Source organism: Gorilla gorilla, chromosome 4 (genome assembly GCF_029281585.2).
Source record: "Gorilla gorilla gorilla isolate KB3781 chromosome 4, NHGRI_mGorGor1-v2.1_pri, whole genome shotgun sequence".
NCBI lineage: Eukaryota > Metazoa > Chordata > Mammalia > Primates > Hominidae > Gorilla > Gorilla gorilla.
Window position 1 is genome coordinate 153,138,094 of NC_073228.2, and position 20,078 is coordinate 153,158,171.

At 46.7% G+C, this 20,078-nt stretch overlaps 1 protein-coding gene across 1 annotated transcript in view; it reads left to right on the forward strand.

Annotated features, from left to right (window-relative positions):
* Positions 1-20,078, forward strand: part of AFAP1L1 (actin filament associated protein 1 like 1) — a 69,718-nt gene that overhangs the window by 9,512 nt on the left and 40,128 nt on the right. Inside the window, exons 2-4 of the mRNA XM_004042786.5 lie at positions 18,173-18,301; positions 18,935-19,018; positions 19,782-19,879. Of these exons, the coding sequence (XP_004042834.4) occupies positions 18,173-18,301; positions 18,935-19,018; positions 19,782-19,879 (311 nt within the window). The remainder of the gene's footprint in view (positions 1-18,172; positions 18,302-18,934; positions 19,019-19,781; positions 19,880-20,078) is intronic.

Sequence of the window (20,078 nt, forward strand, 5' to 3'; positions counted from 1 at the left end):
TCCCCATTGGACAGATGCAATAACTAAGGTTCAAACAGATGACTCTGCTCTTCCCCCTTCCTGAAAGATGCAGCTCAGCGTCATCTCCCTGCCACATCCACCTCTAGGTCTCTCCTGACTTTGGGTTACCACCACCCTCCTCAGACTGGGCCTTTGGAAGTTTTCACCACACTTGTTGAAATATCTGTTTTATGTGTGTATGAGTCCTGAGGCCTAGGAGTATCTTTTGTGCCATATTCCCAGTGTCTAACACACAGCAAATGCTTAATAGTTACAGTCAAGTGTACTTATTGCTGAAAGCCCACCATGACTCAATAGATACTGTCATATTCCCATTTTATACATGAAGAAACTGAGGCTTTGAAAGGCCTATTTATGCAGCCCAACTCACCTCCATACCTGAGTTCTTTACCATTGCTCTCCGCTGCTTCTCCATGAATGTTGGAGGGTTATCCCCAGGTTAGATATACGAGGGACTTGCTAGTTAAGATGGGCTGACTAGGTAAAGATTTCTAAGTGGGGACAAGGAGGGTGCCGAGAAGACGAGGAAAAGGAGGTCTGAATAATTCTAGGGAGCATCCTTTGTCGATGAAGGGGTATAGCCGGGCAGCCTGCCTGAGGTTTTATTTCTTATCCTTCACACTCTTCCCACTGTGGCCCTCGGAGTTCTGGTATTCAGCATTCATGAAGCTCTCATTATCCCGGAATTAACAAAGGAGGCTGAGCCGGGAGGGCCCAGCCGGGGTCTATCCTCCATCTAAAATTCCATTCGGGGAATCCCAGCCTTGCCCCAAGTAGGGAGTGAAGGTGTAGAGCTGGCCTGGCGTGATTCTTCTCCCTGACACAGCTGTCAGGCTGCGGTGGGGGCAGAATGTGGCACCACATTGCAGTCATACCAGTTCTGGGGAATTGATGGACAGCACGGCTCACAGGAGGCAAGCTTGGGGGCTTTTTATAGCCCTCTAAGAACCTAGAGGAAAACTGATCTCCTGAGAGAGAGAAATGGAACACGTGCCTTTTCCAGGCGCCATTCCCTCAACCATGTAGTCCCCAGATGCCTGCAGTTCAACTTAGGGCAAGAGTCACAGCTAAATGAGTAGTGTAGTATGGTGGAAGCAATTCACTGCCGGGAGATAAGGATCCTAACCAAGTTCCTTGAATTCCCCCATTGGGCTTCAGTTCCTTCACCATTAAGGTTGAAGTATTATAGTGCAGGGACCAGCAGACCTCAGTCCAAGGGCAAAATCTGGCCTGCTACCTGTCTTTGTAAAAAAAGTTTTCTTGGAACACAGCCACACCTGTTCATTATATATTGTCTAGGGCTACTTTCTCACTATAAGGACAGAGTTGGGTAGTTGAAACAGAGGCCAACAAAGCCTAAAATATGTAGTATCTTGTCCTTTACCGAAAAAGTTGGCCAACCCCTGGATTAGGCTATAGAGAGATTGGGAGTGTCTCCCTGGAGCACTGTGGTGAGAAGGATTCTGAGGGTGTGTCCAAACCAAGGAATGAAGCACTGTCCTTAAACCATACGAGAGTGTGTATTCAAAAGTAGTGTTTGGAAGACCCCAGAATGCCATTTACCAGTGTTTTTCAAACTACTTTTGGCCTCAGAAACCTTTTGCAAACAAAATCTTAAGCAACAGAGCTGCTATGGGTGAAGTGGGAATGAGAACACTGAGCACAGCCCATTCCATCCCTCTTACCACCGGGGCAGCACCTAAGGAAGCTATGCAGATCCCATAGGCTTCATCAGAAGAGCATTAGGAAACCACTTACCTAATCCTATCTCATTTATTCTACAACTGGAGAAACAGGTACAAGGAGTAGTGGCTTGCCTACCGTCACCTCACAGGTTCCCATTTGGCTTTCCACATGTCACTGACGTGGTTACCAGGTATCAGCAGAACACGGACATATTTCTGCTGGGGAGAAAGCCTGTCCATTGGCTTTGCAGGGCCTCAGGGCTGCCATTAGTGCACGGATGACCAGGAAGTGCCCTTGCTGACCTGGAGCCCACCTAGGTTCAGTGGTGGCACTTGGCCGGGACACATTGTTGATATCTGCCCATGTTTCACCATGGCCTAGTCAAAGTTTTGGAGAATTTTTTTTTCTGACAGCACCGAAGCCAAAAGAAGAAAATAAAAATTAAATTAAATCATATGTATTTTTATTTCATTGATACAAAGATTTTTTTTAAAAAAAACTCAGAACATACCTTACAATTGACATCTTAATTTATTCATTTTGTTCTCTTTTTTTTTCAAAAAGCTGTTGTTCAATATGAAAATATCTTCAAATCAGTGGCATCTTAGAATGGAGAAATTATGATAATTTATACTAAGGTTTTCTTTTGAAGATGGAACCAGATTTATTCATTTGTAGAATAAATATTTACTCTTCCTGCCCGTTCTTGTTGAAGGGTTTGCTGAAAGCAGATCCTGCTGATGCAAAACCAAGGGGGATTTTTTTTTTAGCTCCACTTGGACCAAAAAGAAACTGATCTCCTGGGAGTGTGCCAGGAAGCCAGAGAGCCTGATGGCCTTTCCTCACCTCCAGCCAGCAACCAGTTGCAGCTCTCAGAGGTTCCACAGAGGAAGCTCAGGGTCCCTGAATCTCCCAGTGTGGCAGAGAAAGTGAAACTTGGTCACTGATGCCTGGAACATGAGGTCATATCTAGTCACTGTCCATCAAAGAGAATATATAAAGGACCAGAAGTTTCAAGGGACACTTCCTAGCCAGGAGCCCTGTAGAGATGGCATTCCAGATGGAGAAAATCATGGAAAGAAGAGCCCAGAAGCATGCTCAGAAAGCAAAGCGGGGCAGCATGCCGAGAGCCCAAAAGAGCAGATGGAGGTGACATGGGGCCTCCATGTCCTTCCAAAGAGTAGGGATATATTCTCCCAGTCGCTTACTGGGTGTGTCCCAGTCCTTAGAGGTTGTGCGGCTTGCAATCTGTAACTAATAATAGAGAAAGGAGAGTACGACAACTGAGGGCTCTGGCCGTGGTGTCAAGTTGCCTGGGGTTTGAATCCTGGCTCTACTCCTTTTGTTTAACCCCCTGAGTTTGTCTCTTCAACTGAAAATGGAGATAACAGTCTCCTATCTACGATGAGGGATCATTGGATTCATATAGTGAAAGCACTCAGCACATAAGAAGCAGTCAACTTTTTGAAAAAAGAAAGCAAATGCCTAAAATTCAGGTTTAGAAATGACTGCCTTTCTTAATAAGTTAGAAAGTAATCCAGGTTATCTCTGACACTTTCACTCTCCCTCCTTGCCTGCCCATCCTGGGAAGGGATGGGATTATGGAGACGTTGGGGATAAGCCACAGGGAGTGCATGGGGCACGTGAGGATCTTTCATCATCTGTGTCACAAAGGAAAACTGGTGTTCTGGGCCCTGGGGAGCAGTGGATGAGTTGTGAGCAGGAAGAGATTATGATGTGTTGCAATTTGGGGAAATTATTAAAGCCAGCAGTGAGCTCACATTAGAATGGAAAGGGAGAGATTGGAAAGAGGTGGCCAGTTAGGAGGTAGGGCAAATATCTCAGGTGAGCAGCAGACTGTAAGACCAACTCACCTTGATGTTTAAAAGCAGAGATACATAAAACTTTAAACTCTCCACTTTGAGTTAGGGTTAATTGTACACAATTGTTAGTCTAATGCAGAAGCAGAGAGATATTTGGGGCATTTCAAAACTCAAAACATCCATTTCCATGACTTTTGATCAACGTTTTCTTGGATCCTCAACCCCAATGATGGAGGCAGGAATCACCCCGGGGTCTCCTAGAGCCTATTCAGGGGTGGATTCCTGTGGGGCAGGTTCATGGGGGCCTGGCCCAGAACCAAATCCAGGTTTAACACTGAAAAGTTTCTACAGGTAAGAGGGAAGGAAAGGAGGGAAGACTTCCTACCTGGGCAGATAGTCAGAGTGGCCATCTGAGCTCAGCTTCCAGCCTCCCACCTAGAATATCTAATCTAGGCCCTGGGTGATTTCCTTTCATCACTGACAACCGCAGCAACATTAGTAATCATAATGAACCCTTACAAGCATGATTCATATGTACCTGGCATGATGCATACAGTCTTCATACTTTGTCTCCCTTTCTTCTTGCCACAACCCTTTGAGGTAAGCACTGTTATTATCTCTGTCTTACATTGAGAAAACAGGCTTGGTGAAATGATGAAACCTGCCTGGGTGAGGGAAGCCAAATCCCAGGTTTGATGTTGGATACATCTCACCTGGGTTCACAATGCCACAGCTACCTACTGTACTGACTCCTCCCTAGCCTTCCTGACGAGGGACTATCCCACCTGGGCTCCATCCCTCTTGAAAGGGATACCTATCTGCCTCTCTTAGTTCAGATTGCTGGAAAGTTCTTCTATACACCAAACCTAATATTGTGGTCTTGGAACTGTCACTCCTGATCCATGTCTGCTCCCCAAGGCCCCAGCTCCCCAGGTAGCACATCTGCTCCACCCCTTCTCTTCTCCCACTCCCCAAGAGCCCTTCTGTTCTTGGAGACATTTGTCAGAGGCAGGATTCATGGAGCCTCCCTAGTCTGTGGTCCTTTCTGTGAATTCCAGGTTGTCACTTAGCCCCTCCCCAGTGCACCTGCTGTGTACCCATTACTGTGCTGAACACTGGGCAGATATGAAGTCAGGCATCATCGATTCACAGTGGACATTGAACAAGTCATCTACTCTGGCGCATAGAACAGGGGAATCTCACCTGTCCAGGAAGGCTGGATCAGCCTCCCGGAGGAAGTGGCATCTAAACCAACTCTCAGGGGATAAGCGAGCACTTTCTGGGGTGTGGGGGAGATTTTAGATAATAATCATATCGTCAGCTTGGCATGCATCAGGGACTTCTCTAAGCACTTTATGTAACACCTCACTGGATCCTCACAACAGCCCTGTGAGGAATAAGTATTATTATTATCCAAATTTTGCAGATGTGGAAACAGACACAGAGAAGTCACTTGCCCAATGTCACACAGCTACCAGGAGGTAGCAGTTGGAGAACAGATTATGCAGAGGAAATGCCACAAACAAACAGCACCAGGGTAGGGTCTCAGATATTGCAAATAGGTCAGAAATAGTAAAAAATAATTTTTTAAACTCTATTGACTAGAACAAAGCCAACCACATACTCCTATTAGTGTAGCCCGTGGCATCTGCTGATGATTTTCTGATTCCTTGATCACACTGAGTTTTCTGCAAGCCGATTGTCCACCTAATGCTTTGCTTTTCTGAATGAGGTGCTATTCAGTCTCTTCTGAATTCCAAATGAGTTCCGTTGTTTGATTGGAAGTGGGAGGTAAGAGGATGGCACATTTATATTAATCACAATTTACTGATTTATAAAATTTCAGTACACAGGGTGCTCCTGCTTCTCACCAGCATCATCAGCCTTGAGTCTCACAACAGGCCTGTGGAGGTAGGGAGGGCAGTTATGATCACCCCACTTTGATGTTGAGGAAATTGAGGCTCAGAGACACACAGCGACTTGCCCAAGGTCACACAACCAGTAAGTGTGGAGCTGGGGCTTGAGCCCTGAGATTCTGGCTCCAATGCCTGTGTTTTCTCCAGAGCACCAAAAGACAGTGCACTGTGGGAGGTGGAAAGTTTCCAACCCTGGCTCCTATGGCCTCTGGCAAGTTTAACCTTGCTAGGCCTCAGTTTCCTGTCAGTAAAACTGGGATAAGAGTTCCCACCATATAGGGTTGCTGCAAAGAGCAAATGAGGTAAAGGCACTGAGTGTTAGGCACAGAGAATATTCCTACAATGGAATAGCATGTAACAGTCAAAATGAATGAACACGATGACAAGCAGCAATATGGATAAATCTTAGCAGCATAATATTAAAGAAAAAAGTCACAAAAGAGTACCTATAGCACTGTATATTCTTTTAATAAATTTTTAAACTAAAAATTTAAAATAATATTTTCAGGAGTACATCTGGTTGTGCTAAAACTATATAGAGGGGAAAGCAAGGACATGGTGAACACAGCATTCAGGATGATAGTGAGATTGGGCAGGGGAGGCAGGAGGGCGGGATCATAAAGTTAGATGTAAGATACTGTCAAGATCCTGGCTTTTGCTTTGAATGGTAAGTTTGTGTGTGCTTACTCCATTATCAAAAATAACTACATAAATAAATAACTAAATAAAAATATGGCATGCATGAGCCTATAATGAGAGTATCTCATGAAGCAAGGATTAGGATTAATTTTTGTCCACCTGAGGTTCTATTTTTATTTATTTTTATTTATTAATTTATTTGAGATGGAATCTCACACTGTCACCCAGGCTGGAGTGCAGGGGTGCGATCTTGGCTCACTGCAGCCTCCACCTTCTGGGTTCAAGTGATTCTCCTGCCTCAGCCTCCTGAGTAGCTGGGACTACAGACATGAGGGTTTTTTGTTTTTTTGTTTTTTTTTCGTATTTTTAGTACATGTTAGCCAGGCTGGTCTCAAACACCTGACCTCAAGTGATCTGCCCACCTCAGCCTCCCAAAGTGCTGGGATTACAGGAGTGAGCCACCTCACCCGGCCATGAGGTCCTATTTTTTAAAAGAAGTAAAAGTGTAAGGCACAGTACCCATCATGTAGGAAGTGTTCAATACATGTTGGCTGTTATTATTAGATAGCTTTATTATTATTGATTATATAATCCACATACCCCTAGTCAGAGGCTTTGCTGTCAGCCCGGGGAGGTTGGTGAGATGGGTCCCCAAACTCAGACGTCTCAAAAGCAGAAATCCCCAGCCTCACCTAGGCCTCAGGCCAGACATCCGACCTGGTGAATGAACATCAGTTGGGGAATGGTCAGAGGAGCTCACTGCTGGTTCCAGCAAGCTTTGCAGGTAGGAGACACCTATGAAAAGAAGGCCAGAAGGTACGCTAGTGCTGCGATTGAAAGCTTAGGCTCTGGAGTGAGGTCTAGGTTTGAATCTTAACCTGCCAACTGTGTGCCTTTAGACAAATGACAGTGCCTCTCTGAGCCTCACTTGGCTCATGTGTAAACGCAGGCAAAAACAGAACCTACCTCACAGGGTCATTATGAGGAGTAAGTGAGGTAATCCATGCAAAATGCTTAACACAACATCTGGAACATCACTTTAGCACTTGAAAATACTACCTGCTTTTACCATCAGGCATCCCAGATTACTCCCTGGGACTACTCTGCTTCCCCACGCCATTGGTGAAGGAGGCGGTGCAGGACGCTGGATGCGGAAACAGCTGCCATCTTGTGTGAGGAGTGCGCGTGTGTGTCACAGCTTTCCACTTCCTCCTGGACCCATTTCCTTTGTGAGCTCAACAGGGAGGAATCCGCAGACAAAGGAACAATTCTGGGAGAGCCCAGTCCCACAGCCAAAAGCTGTTTCCTCAGAAGCGGGTGGCCTTCCCCTACCCCCTCCTGCGTGGTCTGGAAATGCCTTGGGGAGAAGAAGTTGTGGCTTCCCTGGAGGCCCAGAGCTGAGAAACAAAATGCCCCAAGTGACAGCCCTCCTGGTGGAGGACAGGAACCTGGGCAGAGCTGATGCGAATAAGGCCATTGAGGATGTGGGGCCTCCCTGAGCCTGTCACCCTAGCCTGACTCCTGGGAAGAGTGGCTCCCAGAAACTCTCCATGACCACCCTGTCTTCCTGAAATAACAGTGCGTCAAAGAATGGTGCTCTACCATCTCTAACAATAATCCCTACGATTTACCAGCCTTTTCCCAGCCATTCCTCATTTCCCCCTCACACAAACCTGTGCATGGGCTTTCTAAGCCCCTTCTTACAGAAGAGGAAGATGATTCTGAGGGGGTTAAATAACTCATCCAAAATTACATACTGGCAAATGGGAGGAGTTAGAGCCCAAACCAAGTCCTCCAAGTCCCAAATTCTTCCCACTATTTTTTGCCTTCTCCCTTCTTATGAATGCTTTTGTGTTTCTATCCTGTGGAGTCAAATTTGTACCATTCTCTTAAGCATAAAAGGATATTCAGTTTCCTGCAATCGCTGTAATTAACACACACAAAAGTCTTCCAAGGTGACCTCACTGCCCCTGCCGTCCCTCACACAGGGGCTATATTTAACTCTTGGAAAGTACTAAGACGGAGGCATTGGCTTTGCAGCTGGGTTTTTTTTTTCTGCCCCTTTGTCATTCTTTTCCAGCCCGCATGTACAGTGGGCTTCCCTATCCAAGCTGGGACAACAGGAAGTGTTTGTCTTAGTGATAAACAATGCGAGTCCAACCAGTGCTGTCTCCTTCTACATTCTGCCCACTGTTTGGCCTTCACTTGGACTCAGACAAGTGCTTGTAAATTCAGAGGAAGGAAGGGAGATGTCCTGATAGCCCCAGCTGGGTAGATTTGCGACAACTTGGAAGAGTCTGTGGGCAGGGGAAGGAGAGATTTCTCAACCCAGGAAGTGAAGGGCAGTTCTGCCAGCCTCACCTGAGGAGCTGGTGACCTCTCTGCGGAGTAAACCCAGAGCTGGACACAGACAGAAAAAGCATCCTGAAGGAAAACTGGGGGAGACATAACAACTAGATCCTCCAGTATTCTCATTCTAGCATCCTCAGTTTCCACATGTGTAAGTGGGGGTAATCCACCTTATTGTAAGACTTAATTTATGGGCCGGGTGCAGTGGCTTACGCCTGTAATCCCAGCACTTTGGGAGGCCGAGGCGGGTGGATGACAAGGTCAGGAGATCGAGACCATCCTGGCTAACATGGTGAAACACCTTCTCTACTAAAAATACAAAAAATCAGCCGAGCGTGGTGGCCCACGCCTATAGTCCAAGCTACTCGGGAGGCTGAGGCAGGAGAATTGCTTGAACCCGGGAGGCGGAGGTTGCAGTGAGCTGAAATTGTGCCACTGCACTCCAGCCTGGGCAACAGAGCCTCCGTCCCCCAAAAATAAGACTTAATTTATATAAATAATACATGTAAATCACTTAAAGCAGAATACATCTTATAGTAGTAATGGAAGAGTAATGGAGATAGCTAACATTTACTGAGAGCTTACTATGTGCCAGACTCTGTTCCAGGCACATTCACATGTGTCGGGGCCTGTTCCCGCTGGTGAGGTAGATATGCTCACGTTACTGATGGTGTACATGAGGCACAGGTAGTTACAGGAGTGCCCCAGAGGTACACAGTTTGGAAATTGGGGAACAGGAATTAAACTCAGGTGGTTTAGGTTGCTCAATATCTGTTATCATTATTTCTGAATGTATATGTTAGAATTAAAATCCACCAACTACAAAATGTGCATCACTAAATCAATTGGCAGCCGTATTCATGTGAGGGATATAAGTTGAACAAAATAGAGCATTTGGGAGCCTAGCCAAGTGAAAAATTGGTCTTTTGCTTCCTTTTACATGCTGGGGGTACTTTTTGTTGCCTGATTTTTTTTTTCTTTTTTTCAAGCATCTCTTTACTATACTGAGCCACTATAAGGCCAGACATGGTTTTAAAATCACATTAACTAGCCGTTAGACTTTATCAACTCTTAAAAGAAAATAAAGTTTGCTCCAAGAATTTATTGTTCCATGTATACTTAAACATTTGCCCTATGTTTGGCGCTAGCCAAAGCTGGCAATGTTCCTGCACTCAAGGAGCTCAGGCTTAAGTTGGGGAAAGTGACCATCATCAAAAAATACATAAGTAAATACAAAATCTTGCCATGTGAAGTGCCACAGGGAGAGATACTTGATGCTACCATGGCATAAAATGGGGGGAGTAGGTGCAGTGAAGAGGACAAGGAAGGTATCCCTGAGGAAGTCAGGATTGAGTAGAGAGCTAAAGAGGTTGTTACTGGCTGGCAGCGGAAGGGAGTTCTGATAGGCAAAAAGAACAGCTCTTCAAAGTCCCTGAGTTGAGAGGCTGAGGAACAGAGCGTGAGGACAGCCTGGAAGGAGGTGTCTCTGGAAAAGCCTACAGGGTGCCTCACGCCTGTAATCCCAACACTTTGGGAGGCTGAGGTGGGCAGATCATAAGGTCAAGAGATCGACACCATCCTGGCCAACATGGTGAAACCCCATCTCTACTAAAAATACAAAACTTAGTTGGGCATGGTGGCGCACACCTGTAGTCCCAGCTACTCGGAGGCTGAGGCAGGAGAATCACTTGAACCCAGGAGGCGGAGGTTGTAGTGAGCTGAGATCGCGCCACTGCACTCCAGCCGGGCAACAGAGCATGACTCCGTCTCAAAAAAAAAAAAAAAAGAAAGAAAGAAGAGAAAAGCCTGCAGGGTTTGAAAGTCACAGAAAAGGCTGCTCTTCCTTTCCTTTACCCTACCCAAGCACTGAGCTCACATCTGATCAGCATACTGCTTTTCTTTCCAGGGCAACTTGCCTCACCACTGGTACAGTGGGTCATACCCCACTGATATGTTAACACAGTATGCAGAAAGTTAACTCTAAAATCATGATCAGAAATGTTCAAAGTAAGGCACTGGTTCTTTCTCCAGAACAGGAGCCTTTATGAGATGGAAATTGGGTCATTTTCCTTTGCATAAGAAAGGAAATTTGAGTAAATCAAAAGAAAAATTGTAGGCCCTTCATAAAACCACAGTCTCACAGTGGTCTTTTTCCATTTTTAAATGGTGCTAGTTGCATTTACTCTGACTTTGAAAACAAAGAAGGATAAGTTATCTTTGTGATCTCTGTAAAGAGGCTGGTCAAATAGTGAGGTGGGGAAAAGAGAAGTTGTATATTTTCCTACGGCTTTGCATTTAATGAATTTGTAATTTGCAAGCTGTTTCCAAGCATTTTTGTACGCTCCAGAGTCTGAAAGGTACACAGGAATGAGATCATGGGTCCAAGTGCCCAGCACTGGGCCTAGTTTGATAGGAGCCAATACAGGGTTTATTATTCTTGTGACTTGCTGAAATTTAATTACTCACTTGTCTTTTGTTATGAACTCATTATCTTTGCGATCTCTAAATAAATCTGACCTTCTGAGCGCTAGTGTCCTTTCTGGTTGTGATAAATACCTCTTGCTTTTCACTCAGGCTGCATCAGGGATGTGAACCAGGTAGCAAGTGGTAGTACTTCTTATTGGTAGCTTAATTTCTGCTATCTAACATCTTATTTTGATTTCAGTCATGTGGGGAGGAGTGAGGAGAAGATAGAAAAGTGATCTTACTCTTAGTTGGGCACTCACCAGGAACAATAAGCACTTAACAGCCTAATCTTAGATATATTTTAAATAGGTTTCTAAATTTATTTGAAAAACTTTTTTGCAACCCAGAGAATAATTATCCTTCATCTTGGGTTTCTGAGCCCCTGTCTCACTTAAAAGATTGAAAACTTATAAACAATGATTAGTCCCTTTCTTCCTGTTGTATCTTTTTCTCATCATTGGAATTCACTGTACCTCCCTAAGACTCAACTAAACCAAGCAAGATAGATGGAATTTATTCGTGGTTCTAAATAAACCGGAGACATAAAGACAGTTCTGTCCTCATGCCCGAGTCTGCCAAGAGCAAAGACAGGAGATGGGGGCAGCTTAGGAATTGGGAACAAAATTTTTCCTGACCGGGGACAGCAAGGACCCAGGATTCCTGGGTTGCGTTACTACCCCTCTGTCTAGAAGATATTGTCTCCTCACCTTGCATGGAGGGGGTCCTTGGAATGTGAGCACTCTGAGGGAAGGGGCTTCGCCAGCTCCTTGTGCCACAGCCATCCCAAGCTCAGTGTCAGGGCCAGAGCCATGAATAGTTCACAGGATGAGGCTTGCAGAGTCCCACCATGCCCTCTTGTCCCTGTACCATCCTCCTTTGTGCCTACCACTTCCCCTGAAACTCCATGGGGCGATCACAGATGAGTGAAGAGAGCAGCCATCGAGTGCCTGAGCACCATACACATCAGTTCATTTCATCTTCACCATGACCTTGTGAAGCAGCTACTGTGATCACCCCCACTGTTTGCAGATGAAGAATCAGAAGCTTAGGAAAGTTTAGAAATTTCCCCCAGAGGCCCACAGCTAGAAAATGACAGAGCTGGGAGGGGAGCCCAAATTGTCCAAGCCTGTGCTTTTAGTCACTCTTTCATGACTTATCTTAAACATCAAGCTTTGTGTTAGTATTGTGTGAACTTAACACAAAATACTTTTTCCCCCAACTGGTTGTGTGACCATAACTAAGTTAAATAACCTCTTGGACACTCACTTGCTACATGTTTAATATAAGAGGATTAGACTAGGCCATCAAAATATTGTATTCATTGAGTAAATGTTCATTGGGCATCTACTGTGTACTGATTGAAACACAGACCCTGTCCTCCTGGAGCCTATTAGAACTATAGCAAATCTGTTCCTAATGCTATCTGATCAATACTGTGGAGTCTCCATAGTTGTGGAAAGTATTAGAAAATAACAACAATGACCAAACAACATGCAATATGGCTATCATTTAGTGAATGTTTGTTCGAAGCATGGTGCCATGCAAAGTGCTTCACAAGCATAACCTTACCTAGTTTTCCAACCCTATGCGGTTGGGATCCTATTATTCTCATTTTGCCTGTGATAAAACCAGGGCTCAAAATTTCTAATGTGCCCATCATTGCACAGCTCAGAAGTGGCAGTGCAAGAATCCCAATATACATGGGTCCGACCCCAGAGCCCTAGCCACTGCACTATTCTAAGCAAGACTCCATGCTCCAGCTATTTGTAATCCTCAGGGGCTCCTATTCCCACCTTGACTCTCAGTTATTTCAGAAGAGGATAACTAATGATATTTTTTTAAGGAATAGGAGAGGTTTTCCCACATTCCTTATGTCCTCTGTAGCATATTTTTTCTGGTGGAGTATTTTGCAGAGGTTGAACCTTGGACTGCCCCCATCAGAATCACTTGGAGTACTTGTAAAAATGCAAGTTCCTGGATCCAGGACAGGCCTAGCAAATTAGACTTTCTGGATAGGAGGTCTGGGAATGTGCATTTCCAACAATCCCTCTGGAGAAGTCTTTTCTTACTAAAAATTGAGGTTACTGTCCTGTTGGTATCACTTTTCATATGCCTTATACCCATATGACCTCTCCAATTTAAATTCTATAATGTTTTAAATCTCTTTGGTTTGAATTCTCTAAAATTAAAGATGAAGCTGTCATCAGACTTCTGTATTCACTGTGATTGAAAGCTAGCTTCTTAGGGTGAGCTCTGTATTGTTCTGGAAGAGCCCAGCACTGGCTGAAAGGTTTCTTACATCCGTGATGTATATCGGGTTTTCTCTGGGATGAGATCCCTGCTGTTAATTCAGGTATTTGTTTTCAGTGGTCTATTTTTTTTCTGTGAGATCTTCACAGTTGAAGTTCTGAAGTTCAAACAGGCCCAGTGGGGAGAGGGCCTTCACGCAGGAATTTCAGCCTCATGGTGAGGGTTTCCACCCACAGGTAAAGGTATCCCCAGATCGGGAGCCCCATGAAGTCATGGCCCGCAGCCCTCCACTGGAGGGCTGTGAGAGGAAGCCCAGTATTCACATCTGCCCACCTCCCCCAAGCCCCAGCCTGGCCTCCTAGCCTCTGCTGCACTGAGCTGGGCTGAAGTCTTCTGATGGAGCATTCAGATGTGGGGTCAGACAGGCCAGGGTTCAAAGCCTGACTTTACTGCTTACTGGCTGAGTAACTTCACTTCTCTGAGCCTCCATTTCCTCCTTTGTAGGGCACTGGAGGATTAGATGAGATAATGTGCATTAACTGCCCAGCACAGGGTAACTGCTCAGCTCCAGCGAAAGACTTGCAGGTTCAGTGCAAGCTGTGCTTTGCCCCATGGTTCCCCTCCCTCTGCCCCCGCTGCCTGCCAGATCCGTTCAGGTCGCAGAAACCCCACCAGGACTGGCAGCCCCTCATTCTCCATCTGCTTCTCTCAGATGCATTCAGTCCCTTTCTTCTCCTTTGGTCTGTTTGAACTTTGGTGATCAAATCTCAGTTAAAGGAAGAGCACTTAGATGTCAAGGTCCCATGTTAAGAATCCCATCAAAGACCAGGAAGGAAACAAAAAAGGTATTACAAAGCTTGGGTGCGAGAGCTCAGGTTTTTAAATGCAGAGCGCTCATGCAGAACCAAACTGTTCTTACTTTAGAAACGACTATAGCAAACCTTAAATTAGAAGCAGTAGAGCATTTAGAAGCCAGAAAGCTGCCACCCATAGGCATTTACTGATAGCAACAAGAAATTGCTGGAACCTCACAGCAAAAAGAAAGAAAGAGAGACAGAAGGAAAGAAAGAAACAAAAAAAGGGAGAGAGGGAAAAATAAAACAAAAAAAGAAAAAGGAGGGAGAATGGAGAGAAAGAGAGAGGAAGGGAGGGAAGTGGGGAAGGAGGGAAGGAAGGAAGGGAGGGAGGAACAGATTTAAAAATCCCAAAAAGTTTTGCAATCATTAGTCGTTCACTGGAGGGGGCGGGGGGCAGCAGTTTTTAAAGTTTTAAAGTGTAGCTAGGGATGAGGGAGTTGCCTGGGGGCAGTCCCCAAGATGTTTTCAGGGGGTTGGTAAGGTCCAGACAACTTCTATATAGTACTAAGACATTATATACCTTTTCACTCCCATTCTCTACAAGCTTACAGTGGAGTTTTCCAGGCACAACCTGTGGTGAAGGGGTAACTTTGAAGGCTAGTGGGATAAGTATCTTTGTGTTCTTGTGTTTTAAAGATTTTTCAGTTTTAATGTTAATGCAATAAATATTGATAGATACAACCCACATAAAACAAAAGCAATTTGGAGTCCTCAACAACTTTTTTTAAGAACGGGTTTTGCTCTGTTACCCAGGCTGAAGTGCAGTGGCACAGTCACGACTCACTGCAACCTCCTCCTTCCAGGATCAAGCAATCCTCCCACCCCAGTCTCCTGAGTAGCTGGGACTACAGGCACATGCCACCACTCCCAGCTAATTTTTTGTATACTTTTGTAGATGGGATTTCGCCATGTTGCCCAGTCTGATCTCAAATTACTGAGCTCAAGTGATTCGCCCACCTCGGCCTCCCAAAATGTTGAGATTAAGCGCCTGGCCCAGTAATTTTTAAAAGTATAAAAAGACCCTGATACCAAAAAGTTTCAGAATAACCGGTATAGGGATAAACAGCCCAGTGCACCCCTGAGCCACAACATCCTGTGGGAGAGCAGAGAGGTATCATGTGCTTTTGAATGTGAGTCGTGGCTGCAGGGCCACAGGAGGGCTCCCAGGCCACCTGTGGCTGCCTTCTTGCATCTGTCGTGGCCTCCCTTGTGAGTAAATTACCTATGAGGGAATACACATGTTTGTGTGTATGAGACAGAGAGAGAATGCGCAATGGGACAGTTGGAACAATCTCTTATTCATTTTTTCTAAGCCCCGCCCAGGGGCCAGGCTGACACATAGTGCTCAGTAAATGTTTTGGAATTGAGTTAACCAACATTTAGTGTATATATTAGTCTGTTCTCATGCTGCTAATAAAGACTAATAAATAAATACCTGAGACTGGGTAATTTATAAAGGAAAGAGGCTTAATTGACTCACAATTCATCATGGCTGGGGAGGCCTCAGGAAACTTACAATCATGTCATAAGGGGAAGCAAACACATCCTTCACATGTTGGCAACAAGGAGAGATGCCAAGAAAAAAGGGGAAAAGCCCCTTATAAAACCATCAGGTCTCACTATCACGAGAACAGCAGCACAGGGGTAACCACCTCCATGATTCAGTTACCTCCCACTGGGTCTCTCCCATGATATGTGGGGATTCTGGGAGCAACAATTCAAGGTGAGATTTGGGTGGGGACACAGCCAAGCCGTATCAGTGTGTCTGTTGAGGGCGCTAGAGAGGTTTGTTATTCCATTTGAAAAGATTTCCTTGAAAACAGCTAAAGTTTGGCTAAAATGATTTTAAATAATTACCTGCTTTAAAGAGGGAAACATATGCATCCAGAACCTGTGTTTATGTGATATGGCAGGGCCCAGGCCCTGGAGGCAGCAGGACCTCCAGGCGCCTTTCGCCTGGGCTCTGGAGGCAAGCAGTGACCCCCCAGAGCTGTGCCACTCTGATCCCTAGGGATCACACAGACTTAGAATCAGTCCGGCTCTACCTCTCAAGCTGTGCCACTATCCCATAGCTGCCACAGCCTCAGCGTCATCTTCTGAAAAAAAAAGCATCCCAATAGGACTGCTCACAGACATGCCCTGGAGATTGGATGGAAACACGCACAGAAAGCCCCTCCCTCAGTGTCCAGCAGCTGAGAGTGCACATGAGATAGGAGCTGTCCACATCAACCTTCAGCTCATTGTCAACGAGTTTGGGGTGATGATGGATTTTGCCACAGAGAGACTGCAGCATCATGTTTTCCTAACAAGGGTCACTATCTATACATAAGATTTATATTTAAAAGAAGGTCCTAGTGTGGTCATCTGTTCATTCCTGTCTTGTCAGACACATGAAGAGCACCCACACTGAGCAGGCCCCAGACCAGATGATAAGGAAGCAGAGAGTCACAGTCCAGTCCATGCCTGCTAGAGCCTCGCAGCCTGCCAAGGGAGGCAGACACTCAGGGATCAGCACAGATCAGTGTAGTAAATTCTTCAGTGACAGCAAGAATAGCTGACTTGTGGTGAGCATTCACTCTGTGCTGGGCAAGGCCCTTTGCATGTCTGGTGTCATTAATTCTCACAGCCACCCTGTGAGGCAGGTGCTGTTATTATCCTCCCCCTTTACAGGAGGAAACTGAGGAACCCATAGGGTAAGTGATTGGCTAGTGAATGATAGGGCCTGAATTTGAACCCAGGTAATCTGGCTCCGGGGCCTGTTCTCTTCTGCAAGGTGCTGTATCTCCTCCTACACCTCCAGGCCCTGCAGCTCCGGGTCAGTGTCTCCTGTTTCCTCAGGAGGGCCCAGGGTGGGGAACAGCACATGGAGTTAGGAGTCATGGCTGGAGGTGAAGTCCTGGCTTTTCTTCTTGCCTCTGTGTAACTCCAAGCAAGTTATTTATCTTCTCTGAGCCTTAGTGTCTTCATCTAAAAGGTAGGGGTGATCATGGGACCTACTTCAAAACTTGTTGGGAGGAACAAAGAAAATACTGTGAGTCAATATATCTCTGTGGTTAAAAGAAGAGAATGAAGAAAGCAGCTTCACTCTAGGCTCTGCTGGCTGTGTGATCCTGGAGAAGGTATTTAACCTCCTGGAGCTTTAGTTTCATCCTCCATGTAATGAAGATAATAAAATGCTTGATATACGATTTAAATGAGACAATAAAATGTAAAAGGGCTGAATATAACTGATAATGATTGTTCAGCACAGGTTAGCTTCTGTTATCACGCCTAATGCTTAGTGGGTTGCAAAGCAGGGCAGTACTACTGTGATGAAGCTGGTCTTTGGCTCTAAGGCAAACCAAGTCCCAAGTTACTTTTCAGGACAGGGAGACATCAGTGACATCATGGTCTTGGCACACTGAAGTCCTTAAAGGACTCTGTGCTCTAGGATCTTGCAACTCAGATGGTCCAGGACCACCAGCATCAGCTGCAGCTTGGTGCGGATCAGAAATGCAGAATCTCGGATCCCACCGCACACCTCCTGAATCAGAATTTGCATTTTCACAGGATCCCCAGGTAATTCTTACACACACTCAAGTTTGAGAAGCATTGGTGTCACGTGGAAAGAAAGAATGGCACTGATAACATGGAGTGAGGAGGGTTAATGTTTAGTTTGGCTGTGGCCAATGCACCGGAAACAGAAGGTTCCAGAGATTGAAGCACATGAACTGATGGGACAGGAAGGCTCTCTTTCCTGCCTGTGTCCTGGATGGCCAGGGGCTCCAGCCTGAAACCTGTGCTGAGCTTCGAGCTGCAGTGAGAAAGGACCCTGGTCAAGCAAAGCAGAGGGCAATCTGGGACAGAGGGAGGCCGGAGAGCCTCTGATCGGGGCTGCCTGAGCTCAGGGTTGCCAGATGAGCCCAGGGAGGTCCAGTCCTTGGGCCAACGCCATCTGAGGTAGAGTGGGGAGACCCGGAGAAACACCACAGGACTAACTGAGCAGGACCCTCTCACGGGAGCTGGGTGGCAGGTCTGGGACAGCTGAGAGCCCCCGGGTCTGCTTGCACACCGGGACCTGCCCTCTGACCCCTGCTGCCCAACTCTAGGTGGTGGGGGGCCGAGCTCCCAGGCACAGAGCTGTGACTGTGCAGCTGTGACTGTGCCCGTCTGCCTTCCTCCGCAGTGCTGGAGCAGCTGCTCCCAGAGCTCACCGGGCTGCTCAGCCTCCTGGACCACGAGTACCTCAGCGATACCACCCTGGAAAAGAAGATGGCCGTGGCCTCCATCCTGCAGAGCCTGCAGCCCCTTCCAGGTCAGCCGCCAGCAGCCTGCCTGGAGGAGCTCCACTTATGTAGGACAACAAAACCTCCCTTCACTGACTCAAGAACATGCAGGAACCCTCCGCCCCACCCCTACCCCCAGGGGCTGCCGCAGGAGGAAGGCTAAGCCTTGGACACAGCGTCCAATGCATTCCATGCGAGCTCTTGCCCAGTGTCCTTGTCCACTGGGGCCCCACCTCCCCACCGACAGCCCTGGCTGTGCTCTTTGTACTCCTTCACCCCTGCCCTCCACACACACACAGAACACACACACTCACATAGAACACACACACCCACATACCCCCCACACTGACCTACAACACACACAGCCCCTCACACACCCACCACACCTGACACACGACATGCACACACCCTAGCATACGCCTGACAGCCCCAGTAATCTATTTCCATACTGGGCTTCTGGGCATCCTTTTACTTGGAGAAAGAGATCCTCAATAACAGTGTAAAAACTAAAACAAAGTTTGAAAACCAGTGAAATAATTTAGGACTTGAATGTGCTTTGCAAAGTGAGCACTGTGTCCCATGTGGGCTAGAAGTATGAGTGGGACGGGGGAGACCTGGTCCCTCCTCCTTCACAGCTGGCATGTCCCCCTTCTTCCTCACAGCAAAGGAGGTCTCCTACCTGTATGTGAACACAGCAGACCTCCACTCGGGGCCCAGCTTCGTGGAGTCCCTCTTTGAAGAATTTGGTAAGTGACCCTCTCCCAACCTCAGCTACGGAGCCATCCCTCTTTCCCTGTGTGTGCAGAAGGGTCCCCCGACTGGGCTGGGCCTGGCTCTAACATCATTAAGTCATCATTAAGTCACTTTGGGCCAGTCCTTGGCCCCTCTGGGCTCTGCCAGCTCTGAAAGTCTAATCAAAGTCTGCATAGGAATAGGAATTCAGCTCAGAGACTTGAGGAATGGTAGGGATGACCATGCAGTCCAAAGAAGGCATGGCACATTAGGGTGTTTCCTCACCGGCCACTCCCAGGTGATTGCCACTTGAGACACTGGGCTGAGCGATGCAGTGGCTCAGCAGAAATGATAGCTTGCGTGGCTGCCATGGGCATGGGAGCAGCTGAGCTGGCTGCATGCAGAGTACCTGTCATTCTAGCCCTATCCTGAGGGAAGACAGCTCTGTTCAACACAGAAAGAAAGCTACAGGCCTTGGTGAGAGAGTTTTGGGGACTCATAGACTTAGGGAGCACACTGTGCCTTTATAGCATAACCCTCAAAGATTTCCAAAGTACCAAAACAGGTATGATTTTATTTGATCCTCTCTACAATCCTGGAAAACAGACAAGGCAGGCATCATTGCCGCCAGTGTACAGATGAGTTTCAGAGTCAAAAGTCATTTGCTTAGGGTTACTAACGGAGGGGTGGTGGAGCCCACCCCAAATCCAGCCCTCTTCCCCTGGTCTGTGCTGCTCATCCTTGGCTTTCTTTGCCCAATGGCCTGTCCCTCTGTAGACTGTGACCTGAGTGACCTTCGGGACATGCCAGAGGATGATGGGGAGCCCAGCAAAGGAGCCAGCCCTGAGCTAGTCAAGAGCCCACGCCTGAGAAACGTGAGTCATGGCCTGGGTTCCCACACCTCAGGGCCTCTGTCCCTCTGGAGGAGGCAAGGGAAGCTCTCCCCTTCCCACTGGGTGCCCTCCTGGCGGTTCTGGACCCTGTTGTCTCTCGGGTTGTGGGTGAGGGCGCAGGCAGCACCATGTGAACATTTCAATGGCCCGTGATGTGCTTGCTGTGTGTTTTTTTTCTTAT